At 33.7% G+C, this 17,723-nt stretch overlaps 1 protein-coding gene across 1 annotated transcript in view; it reads left to right on the top strand.

The window, feature by feature from the left end:
- Nucleotides 1-9,934, top strand: part of LOC149802166 (cyclin-dependent kinase 7-like) — a 53,427-nt gene extending 43,493 nt beyond the window's left edge. Inside the window, exon 11 of the mRNA XM_089956579.1 lies at nt 1,069-9,934. Coding sequence (XP_089812705.1) covers nt 1,069-1,097 — 29 coding nt within the window. The 3' untranslated portion in view covers nt 1,098-9,934. The remainder of the gene's footprint in view (nt 1-1,068) is intronic.
- Nucleotides 9,935-17,723: the final 7,789 nt, after the last annotated feature.

The following is a 17,723-nucleotide window of genomic DNA, read 5'->3' as shown; positions in this document are numbered from 1 at the left end:
GGAAAACCCCGGAAAGAACCACCAATCCACAAGAAGCTACTGGCAAACTTTCTCACATACCCACATTGGCCGAACCCAAGACTCAAACCCATGCAGACAGAGGTGATGATCCGTAATGGTGAGCGCTTTAGACCACTCAGCCACTCGAGCCCGGGTAGATATACATGCTTGTTATGGGTAGATATGCATGCTTGTTATGGGTAGATATACATGCTTGTTATGAGTAGATATGCATGCTTGTTATGGGTAGATATACATGCTTGTCATGGGTAGATATACATGCTTGTTATGAGTAGATATGCATGCTTGTTATGGGTAGATATGCGTGCTTGTTATGGGTAGATATACATGTTTGTTATGGGTAGATATACATGCTTGTTATGGGTAGATATGCATGCTTGTTATGGGTAGATATACATGCTTGTTATGAGTAGATATGCATACTTGTTATGGGTAGATATACATGCTTGCAATGGGTAGATATACATGCTTGTTATTGGTAAATTCCTTTGGAGTTAAAGGCTGAACATCACATTATCATGCTTTGTCAGCAATGATGTTTACATTGTAAGCAATGATATATGTATTATCAGCCAAATTTTGCATACAGTGTTTGTTAATTATGGGTTGTATGTGTAGGAATAATTGTTGTTGTTGTTGTGGGGTTTAACGCCATTTTTCAGCACGATAGGCTATACATGGCGGCCAGTATTAATGGTGGAGGAAGAACCCGGAAAACCCCGGAAAGAACCACCGACCCACGAGAAGCTACTGGCAAGCTTTCTCACATGCCCACATTGGCTGAATCTTAGACTCGAACCGCCGCAGACAAGGAATAATTGTAGGTAACAAACAATTCATAGATTTCATCAAAATAATGGTAGAAAGATTTATTCCCCTAATGAAGAACAAAGTTAGTTCAAAATCTTTGGAAACTGTTTTATTAAATGTGATGTTTCCAATTTTCCAAGTCAGCAGAATCCTAAATGGAAATACTTTCAAAATCCCAATCAAAATGCAAAGTTCTTTGAGAAACTTTAGTAAATTATGAAACTTTGCTCTTTTCAGGTGGTCTGGCAAAACGATTGATATTCTAGATGCACACTTGTGATGGAAGCAGCTGCCATAAATGCAACCTGCGGACATTTACTGATAATGTTGAGGGTTCTTCACTGAGACCTTAAAGACCAGGTGCTATGTCCAACAGAAAGTGCTTCTTGGTGACACCGATTTTTATCTAGTCCCTCAGACATTTGGTGCATTATTGGTCAAGTCAGGAAATAATACTTAATGCTTCTTTATGTTCATTTGAAATCTTTCTTGACAATTGTCGAATATATTAAGGATATAGACGTTAATGATAATGTGCATTTCTCATTAAATTTTCAATTCTTGGTCAGCAGAAGATTGAAATTATACCATGAGTTGCATATAGTTCATATGAAATGAACATGTATGTATCGTTCCATTTATTACATGACAATGGTTGATGCTGTTATTCTTTAAACCATTAAAAATACTGAACTAAATTCATTTGACTGCCATTTGGATTTGGCCTTTTATGACATTGTGACCTCATTTGTGTGGTGTTATTGTTAGATATTAGACACATGCACTGTCAGCAATGATATATGTATTGTCAGCATTGATGTATGCTTTGTCAGCAATGATGTATACATTGTAAGCAATGATGTATGCATTATCAGCAATGATGTATGCATTGTCAGCAGTGATGTATATATTGTCAGCAATGATGTATACATTGTCAGCAATGATGTATGCATTGTCAGCAATGATGCATGCATTGTCAGCAGTGATGTATGCTGTGTTAGCAATGATGTATAATTTGTAAGCAATGATGTATGCTTCATCAGCATGATGTATGCATTGTCAGCAATGACGTATGCATTGTCAGCAAGTTATTGAATCCATTATCAGCAAATAATTTAATGTTATGAATGCATTATCATCAGATTATTGTATGTATCTCCATTAGATCAAATGTTATCTCAAAGAATTGTATGCATTTGTGTATTGATTATGTTGCATTTGATATTTTGTGTAGACATCCAGGCCATGAAAAAATCTTGTTTACAATATTGTTTTATGTTACTTATTTATCTAGTATGCTCACTATGTGAGTCAGTATTTCCAACTACAATGAATTTGTGTTTCTCCGCGAAGCCTTTTTTCATAGCCTGGTATATATCATTTTGTGATTGTAGATGGTATTGGAAAAAGATGCTCACCCCAAATATATCTTAATTACCTACAGTTATATGGTATTCAATACACATATAGCATTTACATTGCTTTTGGTTGCTAGAAACTGGAGGTGAAACTTTTTACTGTTAGTCTCTACAGTGGCATTTTTTCTATCAGTTGAAAAATCGCTGTATGATGTAGGTAGTTAAGTATTACATGTTTCATTTTATCAGTTCAGGTACATGACTGTTTATATTATCAAATCACTATGTGCACATTTTTCTATGAACCTGTTGCAAATAAGTATATATGCTGTCTTTCAAGAAAACTTACCTGGGGAATATTATGAAAAAATTATTGGAATTGATATGATTGTCAGGCTAACAGTCAAATCTGTTTGTCAACCTCCAAGAGAACATCTTGAAAATTTGTGTGAACAAGTGATACTTATATGCAGGTGAAAATGTATTAAAATGATTGTTAATAAAGGAAGCCTAATATACTTAATGTTTACTGACAGGTGGCTACTGCAACAGGTTTTTTGATGGACAGGTACTTATCAGCAGTAACTAGTAAAAAAGTGTCCCAGACATGTTGCATAATTGAGATCTATCAAAGAAGGACAATATTTATGTGGTGTTAATGAGAGGTAGAATTAATATGAACTACATTAACATACTTCCTGTAATTCAATTCTGGGACATTGCACTTGTTTCAACTTGTGTTTAGAAGAGAGAGAGAGAAAAAAGTATAATCTCAGTTGGTCATGAAAAATATTGTTGCTTCTTTTCTCTTTAAAATTCTTGACAAAAAGGCAGAAATCTAAAAAACAGAGATACCTCTGTAAAGGTATTACTACCTAGCAGTTGTAATGTATTATTATATGATCACAAAATACAAAAATGTTGTTCTCAGGAAGACAAATTTATATTGTGCATGTAACTGAGCATTCATTTAAATGAAGTTCAAAATTGGTCAGTTTTTGGGCATATATTCAGTTAAACATTTTCAAATGCAGACATTATCTTGCCAGTATAAAAATACATAGGATTTTAATTTCCTTTTGTTCCTTTGCATTTACGAGATCACAAAAATACTCATTGTGGGAGATATCTTTCTTAATTTCTGTGTTCTTCAGTGATTTCCCGTGTAGAACAACAGTGAGAAATATCCTTCCTCAGAAGACTGTTGTCTTACCTGCCTAAATAGCACTTTGACTGGTACATGACTATATGGCTTGTTTGTATGATACCATTGTTTATATGACCTTGTCATGTACAGGATTGACTGCTATTTATATCATGTTGAAGTGTATTAATGTTCCTACCCACTGAGTAATAAATTAACCACATTTCCATTTATTTGGCATAAACCAGATATTACACACTTGTTATAAACATTAAGAAAATTTTAATATTGTTTGATCTTTACCATTTGGTTACTGTTTTTGTTTTTTATAAACCTAATATTTTTGAGCCAGGATTGTGTACATGTATGCAGTCAAAACTGACAGCCTCAAGATCTGACTATTCCTGTCTTACACAATAAACATCAGCGATTCTATAAATTGAACATTAGGCACCTGTGGACCTGAAATTAACATCAACTTTCCTTGGCTATGGAGTATGTCCATTTCATTTGCAGCATAGTTCAGTCCATTCACCATTATGAATAGAACCATATCAGTTTAAACAGAAATGACAGAAAAATTATAAAATGTGAGATTTTTGGTTCCTCACTGGTGCATAATTATGATGAAATTTGCTCATTTATCTCTGATAGCATCTTAAATTTGAATACAGGGTTTGAAATGGACCTCAAAAACCTTGAAAAACCTAAATTTTAATTTTTTCTTTGAAATCTACAGAGCAAAAACTTTAAAAAAAACTGAAGGTAACCTAAATAAAAAATAAAAACCTAAACGTTTTGAAAAATGGTGAACGACTACCCAGACACCAGAAAAAAATGCTCTTTTTCACGCAGCTTTTTGTTAGGTTATCCTAGCAGTCTTGGAAGTGTATGAACTATGCAAATTAAAGACATTTGGTCATTTTAATTATTTATTTATGTTCATTTTATCCATATTTTCATTATATTTAGGAACAAACTCAAACCATATTTTATCAGATTTGTAATAAATGTTATGCTCAACATTGGGATAATCTTGTAACTGTTGTGTGCCTTAAACCACAAAAATATTTAAAACCTTTGAAAGCACATAAAAATAACCTAAAATTTTAAAATTCAGTTTAATCCCATGAATATTACTTTTAGGTGTTTTTCTCTAAATATTTATCAACGGTAAAAATAAATTTGCATAAGATGCTTTGGCAAAGGTAAATTGCTTGCAGCCACATCTACTTGTTTAAGCCTGGGTCTTCACCAATGACTTCTGTGATTATCTCCCTTTGACAATATTATCTGTTGCACAACCTTAAGCTCTGGATTTTTACTTTTTTTTTCTTCTTCTGAATCCAGAATAATCTGTGATATGATTGAGTACTATGTATTTAAAGTTCTTAAAGTTTAAATATAAGTGTTCATGTGTGTGTGTGTGTTAAAAATACTACATCTGCATCATGACCATCAGTAAATCATACTGAATAATGTTCGTATTACTGTTTTGCAGTATGTTGATGTAAACTCTATTACATATTTGCTGTTAGATATTAGTCATGTGTTCATAGGTGGGACTAACATACACAGGGATATGCAAATAAGGACCCACAAGATCAAAGGACAGCAGGAGTTTCAGAGATCTTGGGTCAGGAATAAGCTTGTTTTTGTTACATATTTTGTAAAACACCCTGCTTTACTATTTAATCACTGTGAGGGAAGATAAAAAGCAGCATTTTATTTGAAAAAAGGTCTGTAACAATACATTAGTTTCATTTATAGGAACCTCAGAAGTAACATATCTTGAAAAGTGAAAGCAGAATTTTTTTAATTTTACAAAATATAGCTCTTTAGTACCTTTTTTGATAGATTATACAGTAATAAAGCTACTATTCTTGGACTCCAGACAAATAAAAAAATGCAGTAGCTATTATTGGCTTGAAAAATGAAACGTATAGTTTTGTTTTTAGACTTAGTTTGATATGGGTAAATAAAAAAAATGTCATCCCGGAGATGATATCACGGTTGCATCAGTTACAAATAAGTTAACAAAAATACACCAAAATTTAGGGAAGACATATGTTTTCCTAATGGCACAGTCTCTCTTGCTATTTCTTGGATATCAGTGTTACATAGACCATTGGCAAGCTCATTTGCATATCAGGAGGGAGTGGGTGATATCTGGCAAATCAGAGGAGTTTCCTTTTGACCTCCTTGACAAAGTCAGATGACCAGGCCAATCTTACTGGAATACTTATTTCTGCTTTATTACATTTTTTTATTTTTTAGCCTGCATCAGTTTTAGTTTAAGTCTCTAAACTTGATCAAATTTGGACCAATAACTTACAAGGTAGCGAAATGTAAATTTACCCTGTATTTCATCAAAAATGATTGAAAAGTCACAAGTGCATTACCTAGGTACAGTTAATTATTGTTAATTAGTCTTTTCAATCATTGATCCCATTCTCTGATTGGTTTATTCTATATATATATGCTCGACATGTGAGCAGAGAACCGAGAGGACTGTCCCCCTTGAATGTTAGTCCCAGGTATATATTTTGCTACCGTTATTTTGTTGCATTGGATTTAAATTTGGTGTGGATGGATGCTTAGGTTATCATAGGAATTTTTTGTTGTTGTTTAGATGGTTGGCGTGTGAATTGTTTGGTGAATGGTATTACTGTATATGAATACACTTACTTTTCTATCTTATTTTCATTGAGAAAAATAAAACTATGATATTGTTTGTCAATTTTTGCACATTCTTTTAACTTTTGCAGATATATGGATAATTACCGGTAAAATAGTGTATATAATTTAATCTAATATAATCTATCTATAATTTAATCTCATTCTTGTGTAAGAAATATTGCAAATATATAACAGGACCAAAAGGTTCTTTAGATTGGAAATGTATATTTTAAAAAAAACAACCAGCAAAAATTTAAAGCAAAACATAATATTTTGTACTGATAGTGTATACAAAATGTGAATGTGGAATTAGCAATGACTGACAGCTGTTCCTGTCAGTATCTGTTTGAATGTGGAATCAGCAATGACTGACAGCTGTTTCTGTCAGTATCTATTTGAATGTGGAATCAGCAATGATTGACAGCTGTTTCTGTCAGCATCTATTTGTGGAAACAGCAATAATTAACAGCTGGTTTTCAGTATCCATTTCAATGTGGATTCAACAGTGATAGACAGCTGCTGGTCAGTATCCATTTGAATGTATATTTAGCAATGATTTACAGCTGTTGGTCAGTAGATCGAGCATGGTGATTTGTCAGATCAGTAGCAGACAGCCTAATCCTACTTTTGGTCTTGGAGTATAATTTTTACATAAAGATACAAAATTATTCTTTTATTATTGCATTTATTTACAGGAGAACAACTACAGATAATGCATTTTTGCTATATTATGCAGTAAAGGTCTGAATATTTGAATGAATTGTAAAACATCTGTGGTTGAAAAAAATTCAATGCATTTTATGTATAAAACATTGAGCTTACAAAATAAAACTTTCATGTCAACAATAGACTTGTTAACAGGCCAAACGTCAGATTTCACTCTACATCTTATATTTATGTTACATTTGAATATTTTAGTTTTTAACCTGTACTACCCTTAAATCAAAGAAAATTTCATAATCGATGCAGATATTGCCAAAGATTTTGTACATATGTACATGTTTTATAGCATTCCACATTTCTAACCTTTGTTTGCATTCCCTGTAGCTAGTCACATTCAGTAACATTGTCATATTGCAAAGTATTGGTCACAGATCTTTTCCTGACAAAGTTGTTCTTATCTTTGTATACCTTGCTTTGTATGACGTGATTCCCTTAATCAGGATTTTGTATAGTCCCACCTTGGTGTAATCTGGACATTGTGCTCACTTTTGGTATCCATGTGCATATCAGTCCATAATGTCTGTCGACGCCCTAGATTGGCATCAGTGTTAAAGTTTTCAATTAACCTAATTGTTAACAGTTTGGATTGGCCACAATGTTACAGTTTTTTATTTGCCTCAATGTTAAAAGTTTTAGATTAACTTCTGTTTTAATATTGTCTGCTTTGCTAAAAATAAGGCAGGCTTGACCAAAATGTGGTCCCATGTTAAGAATTTATAGAAGAAACCTGGGTTTATTTTCCTTATATTGAAAAGAAAATTTTCTTTTGTCATATCAAGTGATGTTGGTTTACCAGGAAGAACACATTGAAGTTTTGACTTACTAGCTTTGTCAAGGATGATGGTGACACTATAAAAAAAATTAGATTTTTGTCATTTCAAAATTGGGTAAATTGCTGTAAATTTGATTTTCCCAAGAAATAGTTTTAGTTGTATCAGCAAGATGGGTTAGGGAATTGTCATCAATGTTTACTGTTCTTGACTATTTTTGATGCAGTATGAAATCTTTAAGTTTCATCATCGGTTTTATCTCACCCATCCATCAGTGTATGCTTTTTTTACTTCTAAACAAAAATTGAATCATCATTGGTCAAAACTTTGTAGAAATGTTTTTCATGACATGCAGTATAAAATATTGTATCTGGATTGACTTCACTAGCAAAGTTACAACTATTTCAGAACAGCCAAGCATTTTATTTTTCTGAAGACTGTTTTCCATCCATGTTGATCCTGTTGTGCAAATGCTTTATCACGTTTCTTCCAGAACTACCTTTGAAGATTGCCTTGAAATTCTAAACACACATTCATCCCAAGGTCTAGTGGGCCTTTCTTAAATTGTGCTGCTTTGACATCCATTATGGTCTCAGTGTGGTCAAAATGTTGTTATTGCTACTTGTACTGAACAGATGGTCATAATGGGCATTTTCACTTAAAGACTTCATGTGATGAACTGTTGATCATAAATTAAAATGGTGCCAATCAAACATCCAAAAAGGACACCATGGCAGCCATCTTGAAAATCTTGTTACCACTGCTTCTCCAGGACAGATGGTCATATTGACATGACGTTTTTACTGAAGGACTTCTTATGATGTCTAGTCGACCCTAACTCAGTCTGGCTACCATGCTGGTCATCATGAAAATCTTGTTATAATGTCCCATTTGTCCTAGGTAAAATTGGTGCCAATCAGACATACAACATGTCCACCATGGATTTTTTATAATGTCCAGTTGGCCTTAGATAAAAATGATCTGATATCTAATATGTCCACTGTTGTGGCCATCTTGAAAACCTTGTCACTACTCCATGATGTTGAGTTGGTCCTAAATGAAAATGGTGCCCCTTGAACAGCCATACTAGCCATTATTGTGTCCAGTTTGAAAATCTGTTTGTCACAATGTCTCCAGAACAGATGGTCGTATTGAAATGGGTTATTCATTCTGTCTGTTCTGTATAGAATCTTCAGACCTTGTGAGGGATCTGTCATGATAAGTACTATGCTGTCAATGCAAAATGTAGTTATTGTGACCTATATCTCACGTGTCATTAACTTTCTTGAGTCTTTTATTTGAAGTTGATTTAATGTGGTTTGTGTTTAAATCATGAAACTTGTGAGTTGCTTGTATGTCAGTACTACATCCATACAACCAAAAGTCACTGTGACTTATATTTTGTCTTAATAACATAGGTTCATTATATGCATTTACACAGATGACCCTTTCTGACCAGTGCAGTTGGAAGTAATAATATATTTATTCACTAGTTACTGTCCATAGTATAACTATGCATTATATATTAGGATAGTTTACCCTCAACAAGTTAACTGTGTATTGTACATGTGATTGATCATAGGAATTATAAGTGTGGACTTCAGCATGCATGCATTTTATGTGATAAGCCGCATAAGTGGCTAATCAACTTAATTACTGATGCATGAGGGTCATATAGGTTGTAACTCCTAGGATACTCAAAGCCTGTGAGTCTCACCCAGTAACATCTGGCAGATAGGAGAGGACAATCATAATGGCTTCTAAGCCAGATTTTAACTACAAGTTTTTTATACTTCTTTGATATCAAATGAAAAAATGTTTTTTTTTGTGCTCTATCTTTAATGCCTTGTCACTTTCATTGTGAAGATCACTTTAAATTTATTTTCAACATGGTAGTACAATGGCTTATGGAGACTTCTAAAACATCATTAAGGTGGGCTGTGTACTGTTTATTAGGAAGCTGTTAGCTTAACATGTCACATGATCTGCTCAATGTTTTATGCCTAAAGAAATGCCAGTTGAAGTTGAATTTTATTTTGTAATTCATTTCTTTGGATTGTTTTGTTTTTGATTGTTCAAGTATGCCGTGGAGCCACTCATATCTATAAAAACAGCCATATTATATAGCTATCCATACATCTGTAAAAGAGTAAATCATTATTAACAGCAGTATTGTAGGGCTCAAAAAGTGTTGAAATTGTATTATTATTATTATTGGCTTTCCACCAGGCGTCAAGTACCTTGCTTCTGTTGTGATATTTGCTCATTTATGAGAGGTTATTGTCAGTGTGTTTGTACACATGTGTGATTTGTTTTGTTTTGAGGGTAATATTTCAATAAAGGGAGGAAGTAAAGAAAAATGATACAAGATATGAGTTTATGGAGAATTGTCACTGTCCTATTGATCCAATAAATTATTTTTCTAGCCATTGGTTACTTTGTGGTGTTTTTTCCCAGTCTGCTTAAATAAAATTGGATTATGCACACAATAAAATGGCTGCAATCCAAGAAACATCTGTCTCACTGCATGGAATGCCTGTCCTTGATCATCAAGTCATTTTGGTTGATACAAAAATGCAGGAATTAGAATACTGCCCAACATTTGTGAAGGCCAGGGAATTAGAATACTGCCAAACATTTGTGAAGGCCAAGTAGCATAGCTTAGTATGTCTTTCACTGCTTTAAAATTAAAGTTTCCTCTGTACAAGAAAGTGTTTTATTATTTTACTTGCTATCCATTTACAAGACAAAGCACGACTCGCATCAATAGTGAATATGTCGTGCCTTCAGACTAATATAATCCTGTTTAAGGTAAGACGTAATAAAAAATATTTGAATTCGTGAATAAAGTTGAATAAAAATGAGGTTGCTTAATTTTGATTGTTAAACAAATTTTTTAGTTTCAAAGTGAAATATAGGTCCAGCAGATGTCATCATTAAGAAAGAGCCCTTAGCATGTCAACGTGACAACAGTGATCAAATGTACAAGAGATGAGATGCTGAAAATTAGATAAACTTGTAATTTTTTGTGGGATATGGTTCATACTTCATGGGAGAGTCATCACTACCCTCGATATACTTTACTTGAAATGAGAATCAAATAATATCTACTCAAAACTTCTTGTGACATTTCACAAGGCATATCAAATGGTTTGATAAGTGCAAAACTGCTGAACAACAGTGAAAATGTTATCATATAAAAGTTACACATGTTTGTTTAAAAATTAAATTCTTAAATTTAGTTAAAATGCTTTATCTCAGTAATGCACAGAAATACATGCCAAATTGATTAATAGATATTCAGAAACTAACCGTTTCTGAGAGCGCAGGTGTAAACAATGATGTTTACTGATGTACACTTTGACTAAAATCAGATTTTAAGCAGTTCTTTGCTCACCTGTCTGTAAGGCCAAATAGACTTGCTTGTCAAGAGGCCACATGTGGCTTTAGCAATCATAATGTTTAAAATAAGTTAGAAAATCTATTTTCAACTTATTTTCCTGAACGGCCAGACAAATTTTGACCAGACTTGGTGTTATGTCTCAAAGTCGTAAACTTTTTTAACAGAAGGAAGTGAAAGCAACAAGTTTAGTAAAATCAACAAACAATTTATTTTTCTAAGCTACAATGTGAAAATTTAACAGTGTTGTGTATTGAATATGATATTGAGTAGTATGAGCTGTCACATAGGGTCACATATTGCAACATATAGTCATAATAGACTCTAGAAAGTGTATTTAAGGAGTGAACTGAGCAATCAGGTTAATTCCTATTTTGAATTGGTTCCATTTTAGGATTCTTGTTTTATATGTTGAAATCAGTCTGCAGATGTGTTTAATATTTTTTTTAGACAATTTGAAAATAGACTTTTCTTGGATTATTCATTGGAATTACAAATTTGTTCATTAGACTAGAACATTATTCTTTGACTATTGTGAATTATTCATGGGAGTTCTGGACAATGCCATTGTGATACATGTATTCGAGGATCTGAAATTCAATTTTAACATTCAATACTTTTAGACTTCAGTAGAACATTTTTAAGGATTATTTTGTATTCAGTTCATAATACTTTAAGTTCCTCTTTCATTTTCATTTTATAGCTTAGATAATTTAATTGTCACGTTTTACAAAACTTGTTTGTTTCTTCCTGTTAGTTTATGACCATAGAGATTTAGCAATTTCAGAGAAATTAAAATGGCTTTTCAAATTTGAATTTACTTTCTTTTGGAATTTTTATTGCATCTGGTAAAGATTTTAATTTCACATCTTTGAGAAATCTGTATGGACTATCAAATCCTACATATGAAGGGTTACATTTCTGTGAAAAAGGATGAGTTGCTTCAGCTTACCAGACATGTTACTTCAGAATTAAAATTATCTTTAATAAAGCAAGAAATAAAAAACAATATTTTGGTCCAATATTTAGCGAGAAAGGATATTTCGGATCAAAGTGCTATGGGTTTGATTAGTAAGTCTGTTCATTATTTTGATAAAAAAAAATTACAGTTAAAACAAAAACAGACGGAATTAGAATTATCAGAACCTCAGCTTCAGAAAGATATGATGGAATTGCAAATTCAGAAAGAGGTAAATGAGAGGCAAATATAAAAGAGCGCAGAGAGGAAGGAGAGATGCAGTAACAAGAAGAAGAGAGTGAACAAATAGAGAGAAAGAAGATAAGGAAAAAACAAAGAGATAGTAAAAGATAGAAGTAGACATGAAAAGAAGGGAGGGAAATACTTATGCAGAAAAAGAAAAAAAGAGAAGAGGGAAATGAACACAGAGATGTATTTGAAATTAAAAGAATTAGAACTGGCAGATGGAAAGCACTCACCCACCCCCTTTACATGCATGATAAGGTTTAGACATTACCAGAAAGAAGAGAGCACTTGACGCTGTTATTACAAAGTGTACTTACTGGCAAAGCTTGTGAAATCTACACTTAAGTGTTGGTACAACAAAGCTCTGATTATGGTGTGGCTAAGGAATGAATACTGGAGGACTATGAGTTGGTACATGAAGCATATCGACAAAGATTTAGTAATTGTAGAAAAGAAAATGGACAATCTCACGTCGAATTTGCTAGAGAAAAGGAAACACTATTTGATAGATGGTGCTCATCCAGGAACATTGATCAAGATTATGATAACTTCAGACAACCACAATTAATCGAAGAGTTCAATAACTGCGTCCATAGTTATGTCTTGATGAGTAAAAGGTGGAAACATTGGAAAATTTTACTCGAACAGCAGATCGTTATACCTTGACTCACAAAGTTTCATCTGTCAATAAGTCTTCCTCTTCCAAATCGTAATCTAGCACAACTTTTATGAATCAAACTTCTGATAAGACTGGTATGAAATTCTTATCTATTCGTACGTGCACTTATTTTACGAACAGAGATTATGTTATTTGTGATTGTTACGGATTGAAAAATGGCAAACAGAATAAAAACAGACATATTCCAAATGCTCTTATTTCAAAAAGGTCATGGTCAAGGTTTTGTATTAAAAGCAATATATCGGTCGTGCCAAACAAACTCCAGTCTGATTCTATTATGGAAGATGTTGAAATATTCATGTGGAAAGGTTGGTGGTTTTGACGAGCATATCCCTATTAAAATATTAAGGAACGCTGGTGCTTATCGGAGTCTTTTAAAATGAGGTACTTTGATTTGACTGAGATTAATTTTGTAGTGATAGTGTTATCCAGGGAGTAGAGTACGGCTTTGTTAATGTTACTTTCCATTTTGTCAGTTTGGCACCAGACGTAGGCTTGGGACCTGAGACAGTTGGAAGAGGGACTTCTTACCTCTCGAATGTATTTGTTTATAACTTGGCAATGCCCTAGCTGGACAAAAGGTTGTGGTTAATCCGCTTATAACTGTCAAGCCTTGCTTTAAAGAAATAGTTATCCTATTGAAAATTAACCCCCCCCCCCTTTATACCCTGCATATTCTCTAACCAGAGCGAAAGAAAAACGAGCTCTTGAGAATGATGTTAATCTAGAAATTACTCCTTAGCTGACACATTTATTGTCAGTAGTTCGATGAGGTCATTTGTTGATACTATTGATCAATCAAATGGTTTTGATCAGATTGACCCTCTTTTTAGTACTCCTCTTTATTCTAGTCAGGTTAACAAATTACAATGACTCACTGTCGAACAGAAACAAGATCCTGAGGTCTCCTGGTTGTTTCTGAGGGCTAATAGCGAAACTGAAGCCAAACAAGTACCAATGTGGTTTGTGAAGAATGATATTTGTATGAGGAAATAGAGACCAGCTGAGGTTCGTGCTGGTGACCAGTGGTCACTGAACTATGAAAATGTCTTTCCGAGGTCATATCGACAGGACATTTTTAGTCTAGCCCATGCAAGCCCCTTGGCTGGTCATTTAGGAGTCAGTAAGACGGATCACAATATCTTGATCATTTTTATAGGCCGAAGATGAAAAGTGAGGATTCGAAAACCTGTAGATCTTGTCACTTGTCAAATGGTAGGAAAATCCAATAAGAAGATATATAAGGAACGCCTTCAACCTATTCCTTCATTTGACGAACCGTTTAGTAGAGTAATGGTAAACAGCGTCGGTCCCTTTCCTAAGACCAAGTCAGGCAGCCATTACTTGCTGACCATAATGTGTGTGTTCACACGATTTCCAGAGGAAACTCCTTTGAGGACTATGAAGACTAAAAACCATAGAAAAGGCTTTAATAAAGAATTTCTACACGTTTTGCCAAATCTATCTAGTCTGATGATAGGTGAAATTTAGTGTCTGAAAGCTTCCAACAAGTTACACATGAATTAGGCATCTGGCAGTTTAGATATTTTACCTATACATGAAAGTCACAGGACTTAAAAAGATTTTAGCAAACTTTGATGAATATGACTCTTTCATGTTGCTTTGATACAGAAAAAGATTGGGATGAGGGTGTTTATTTACTGTTTGGAAATCCGTTCCAGAATACTAGGGTTTCAGTCCTTTTGAGCTAGTTTTTGGACATGCTGTCCGCAGACCAATGAGGTTATTAAAAGAGAAACTTCTTTCAACTGGAGAATCAGAAAGTAATCTTCTTTAATATGTCACTGATTAAAAACATAAATTTTCAAAAACATACCAAGCAGCAAGAACTAATCTTCACCCTGTTACGTGTTTAGGCTCTTACAAAACGTGACAAGAAAAAGTGACGACAACAAGCTTTGTACAAATTAACAAATAATTTAATTCCCTAGGAAAAGAAAATAAAAATGAGGAAACGATCTTGCGGTTTTAGAATCAGATCCAAAAATAATCAAAGACTAATTGTTGAATTAAAAAATAGAAGTCCTAGTAATAAAAACCCTACTGAAACTGAGTTCGAATCCCGTTGAAATCCAAAATGGAAGATGATGACGTATGCTGTGGTCAGCTTCGTACTCATGTGTCAACAGTTCTTTGTTGAATCACAGAATATAATATTCCAGTGTTTTAATTCTTTGTAAATTTTGATAATTGTCCTTGTCCAAGAATTAATTAGAGCACTAGTATTTCCAGAGAAAACAAACTTGAAATCCAAATAAATTGAAGAAAACAAAATAATTAGCCACAAAACTGGTCACAACATAAAACACTTTGACTATTAAAGTGCTGTGGCAAAAATAACTAATCTTTCTCAAAACATCAACTATGAATCTAGCTACAACGCAAAATAGATGCCCGGATGTGGGTCAATACTCTGGAAAAACCTAAATGATACATGTTATTTGTCAGGCACTCCAAGTATGGCATCGAATCCACTTTAAGAATCTTACTCTGAGAAAGAAATTTTTAAAAATAAAAAAGTTGTTTACTGCACATTTTACTGATTCTGAATCAATGACAGGAACTAGGTCAGCATTAGATACAAAGTTTATATTATTAGTTGTTTACTAAAAACAGTCAGGTCAAACATAACTGAACTAAATTTCTAGAAAATGTCAAATCCAGTAAATAAAATTATATTATATTATGGCATGTAATGGAATAAAATAAATTAAAATTTACAAACAATTAAATTAAATCAAAAATAAATTAAATCAAATATACCTAACAACCCTACTGAGTCGAAACGAAATTAAGGTATTATGTAACTATAAAAGAAAAGAGTTCTAAGTCTACTAATAGAGCTGTGACTCTCTTACCCATACTACAAAATCCTCTTCAGACTAATTATGGTCCTTATACAACTGAAAAGAAAGTCAATGATTTCCTTTGCATTGTTATTACTCCTGGAAGGTGGAACCAGAAGCAGCGTTATCATATAAATATGTTAAAGGGGTATATTGATAGAGATAACCCTGTTAATCATTTAATCAGTTTAATTTTACCTGTTCCACACAGTCAGGATTTAAGCGATGCCAAACAATCAGACTGAGTAACTGTGAGTTAACCAATCATCAGAATTCAGAAATATTAAACAATTTGCACCAGATGCATTGACATATATAGCCACATGTAAAGAGTGAATTAAAACAGATAGTATGTCCATTGACATCTACCATGACGTTGAGATTGTATACTCTACACCTGTGAAACAAAATCCATACAGGATGAAGCTTCTCAAGCAAGAATGTTTGAAAAAGAAAATAAATATTTTCTGGAGAGCGGTTTTATAGAACCAAGTAAAAGTAACCGTAGTTCATCGTGTATTTTTGTGTCTAACGCTGATAATACTTTCCATGTGTGTATTGTCTATAACAAGGTGAACAGTGTCACCAGATTCATTTCCAATACGAAGAATTGATGACTGCATTGACAGCATTGGAAATGCAAACTATTTCACCAAGTTTGACCTTTTGGAAGAGCAAATAAATTTCGGCTAATTCAACTCGAAATAAGAAGGGATGCCTTTTGGTATCCATGCCGGAGTAATTCGAAGTGTGAAACACCGTCTGCATAGTCATTGAGGTTTAAGCAATAGTAAGGTATGAAATTAATAAGCAGCAAATTGAAAGTGGCAACTCTCGTTTAACTTTTAGCCTCTTATAAAAAGGACAATTTTTTTCTGGGACAAACTGCACAAGTAGTCATTTACCCTTCAAATTTTTGAAACAAATCTTTAGTGAGATATTTTGAGGCCACTTTCATTTAAGTGGCATCTAAAATTCTGAAACTAGCTTCGTATGATTCAGACAAGATGCTAATATTCTCACACATTTTGCGAATCTTATGTGGACCACTTTATATCCGTAACAAAAATGTTTGAAATCGGAGCGGGAATCGTTCGAAGTTCACTTCAGGCGAGGCGTCTCCAGGACAATGGCGAGGAAAACGTTTTGGTTGCAGAAAGTTTATAGCATCTACTGAGAGTGTTGCAAACGGTTATAGAAGTGGCACATATGGACTGCATGAATATGAAGTTAGTTATAAAATTCGACCTAAAGGAATGGAACTGAGGACAGGATCGAGATTCAAAATGTATGAAAACTTGTATGAGGGTTGTGTTGCTGACCACAAGGCACTGAATTGAAACGATAGCTGTATAGACGTGAAAAAGGATGAAGATAATAACTACGTATTTAACAGTTTGCTTCCTAAGTGGCGGTAAGCCCTTGAAAACACCTGCCATTAAAAAGCGGTGACAAATTTTGTGGGATTATTTCCGTAAATGATTTATGTCATCACGATCTGTCTTGGAACTGGACATTACTAATCAAAGAATAAAAAATTTTCCAAGAGAGAACAAATTAGGTCTCCTTTAAAATCAAACTTAAAAGACGGGATGAATTCGAGGGACAATATAAATGCACTTTTATGCAAGATTGTGACTCCTCAGAAGAACACTTGCCTAGTTAGTTGTCAACGCGAAAGATATTCAGGTAGCGTTCGGCAGAGAGACTGACATCAGTGCCATACAAAATCTTGCGGGAAGTAGAGGCTCCTTCCATTAAAGGAACGGTTCTATCTGCAACCACAGCATCCGGTATGATAGAGTTATCTTTCCTACAAATAGTTCGAAAATGGTTCACTTGCAACGCTCTGGTTAGTTAATTAGTCCTTCAGAAATGGTTAAGTGGTATTCCGATTGCGCTTACTTTGTGGTGCCGCCTTGAATATGGTTTGAAGGAGAGTTTTAGTACACGAATGAATACAGATTTAGAAAGATAGTCCATGTAACTTAATTATAGACTTCTGGCTTATGACTGTCAGACAAAAAACATTGAAAGGAAAGCCGATTTGAGGGCTAATGCTATTTTT

Source organism: Sinohyriopsis cumingii, chromosome 4 (genome assembly GCF_028554795.1).
Source record: "Sinohyriopsis cumingii isolate HCF-2022 chromosome 4, ASM2855479v2, whole genome shotgun sequence".
Lineage (NCBI taxonomy): Eukaryota > Metazoa > Mollusca > Bivalvia > Unionida > Unionidae > Sinohyriopsis > Sinohyriopsis cumingii.
The sequence above is the reverse complement of the archived record's forward strand: the minus strand, read 5'-3'. Positions and strand labels throughout refer to the sequence as shown.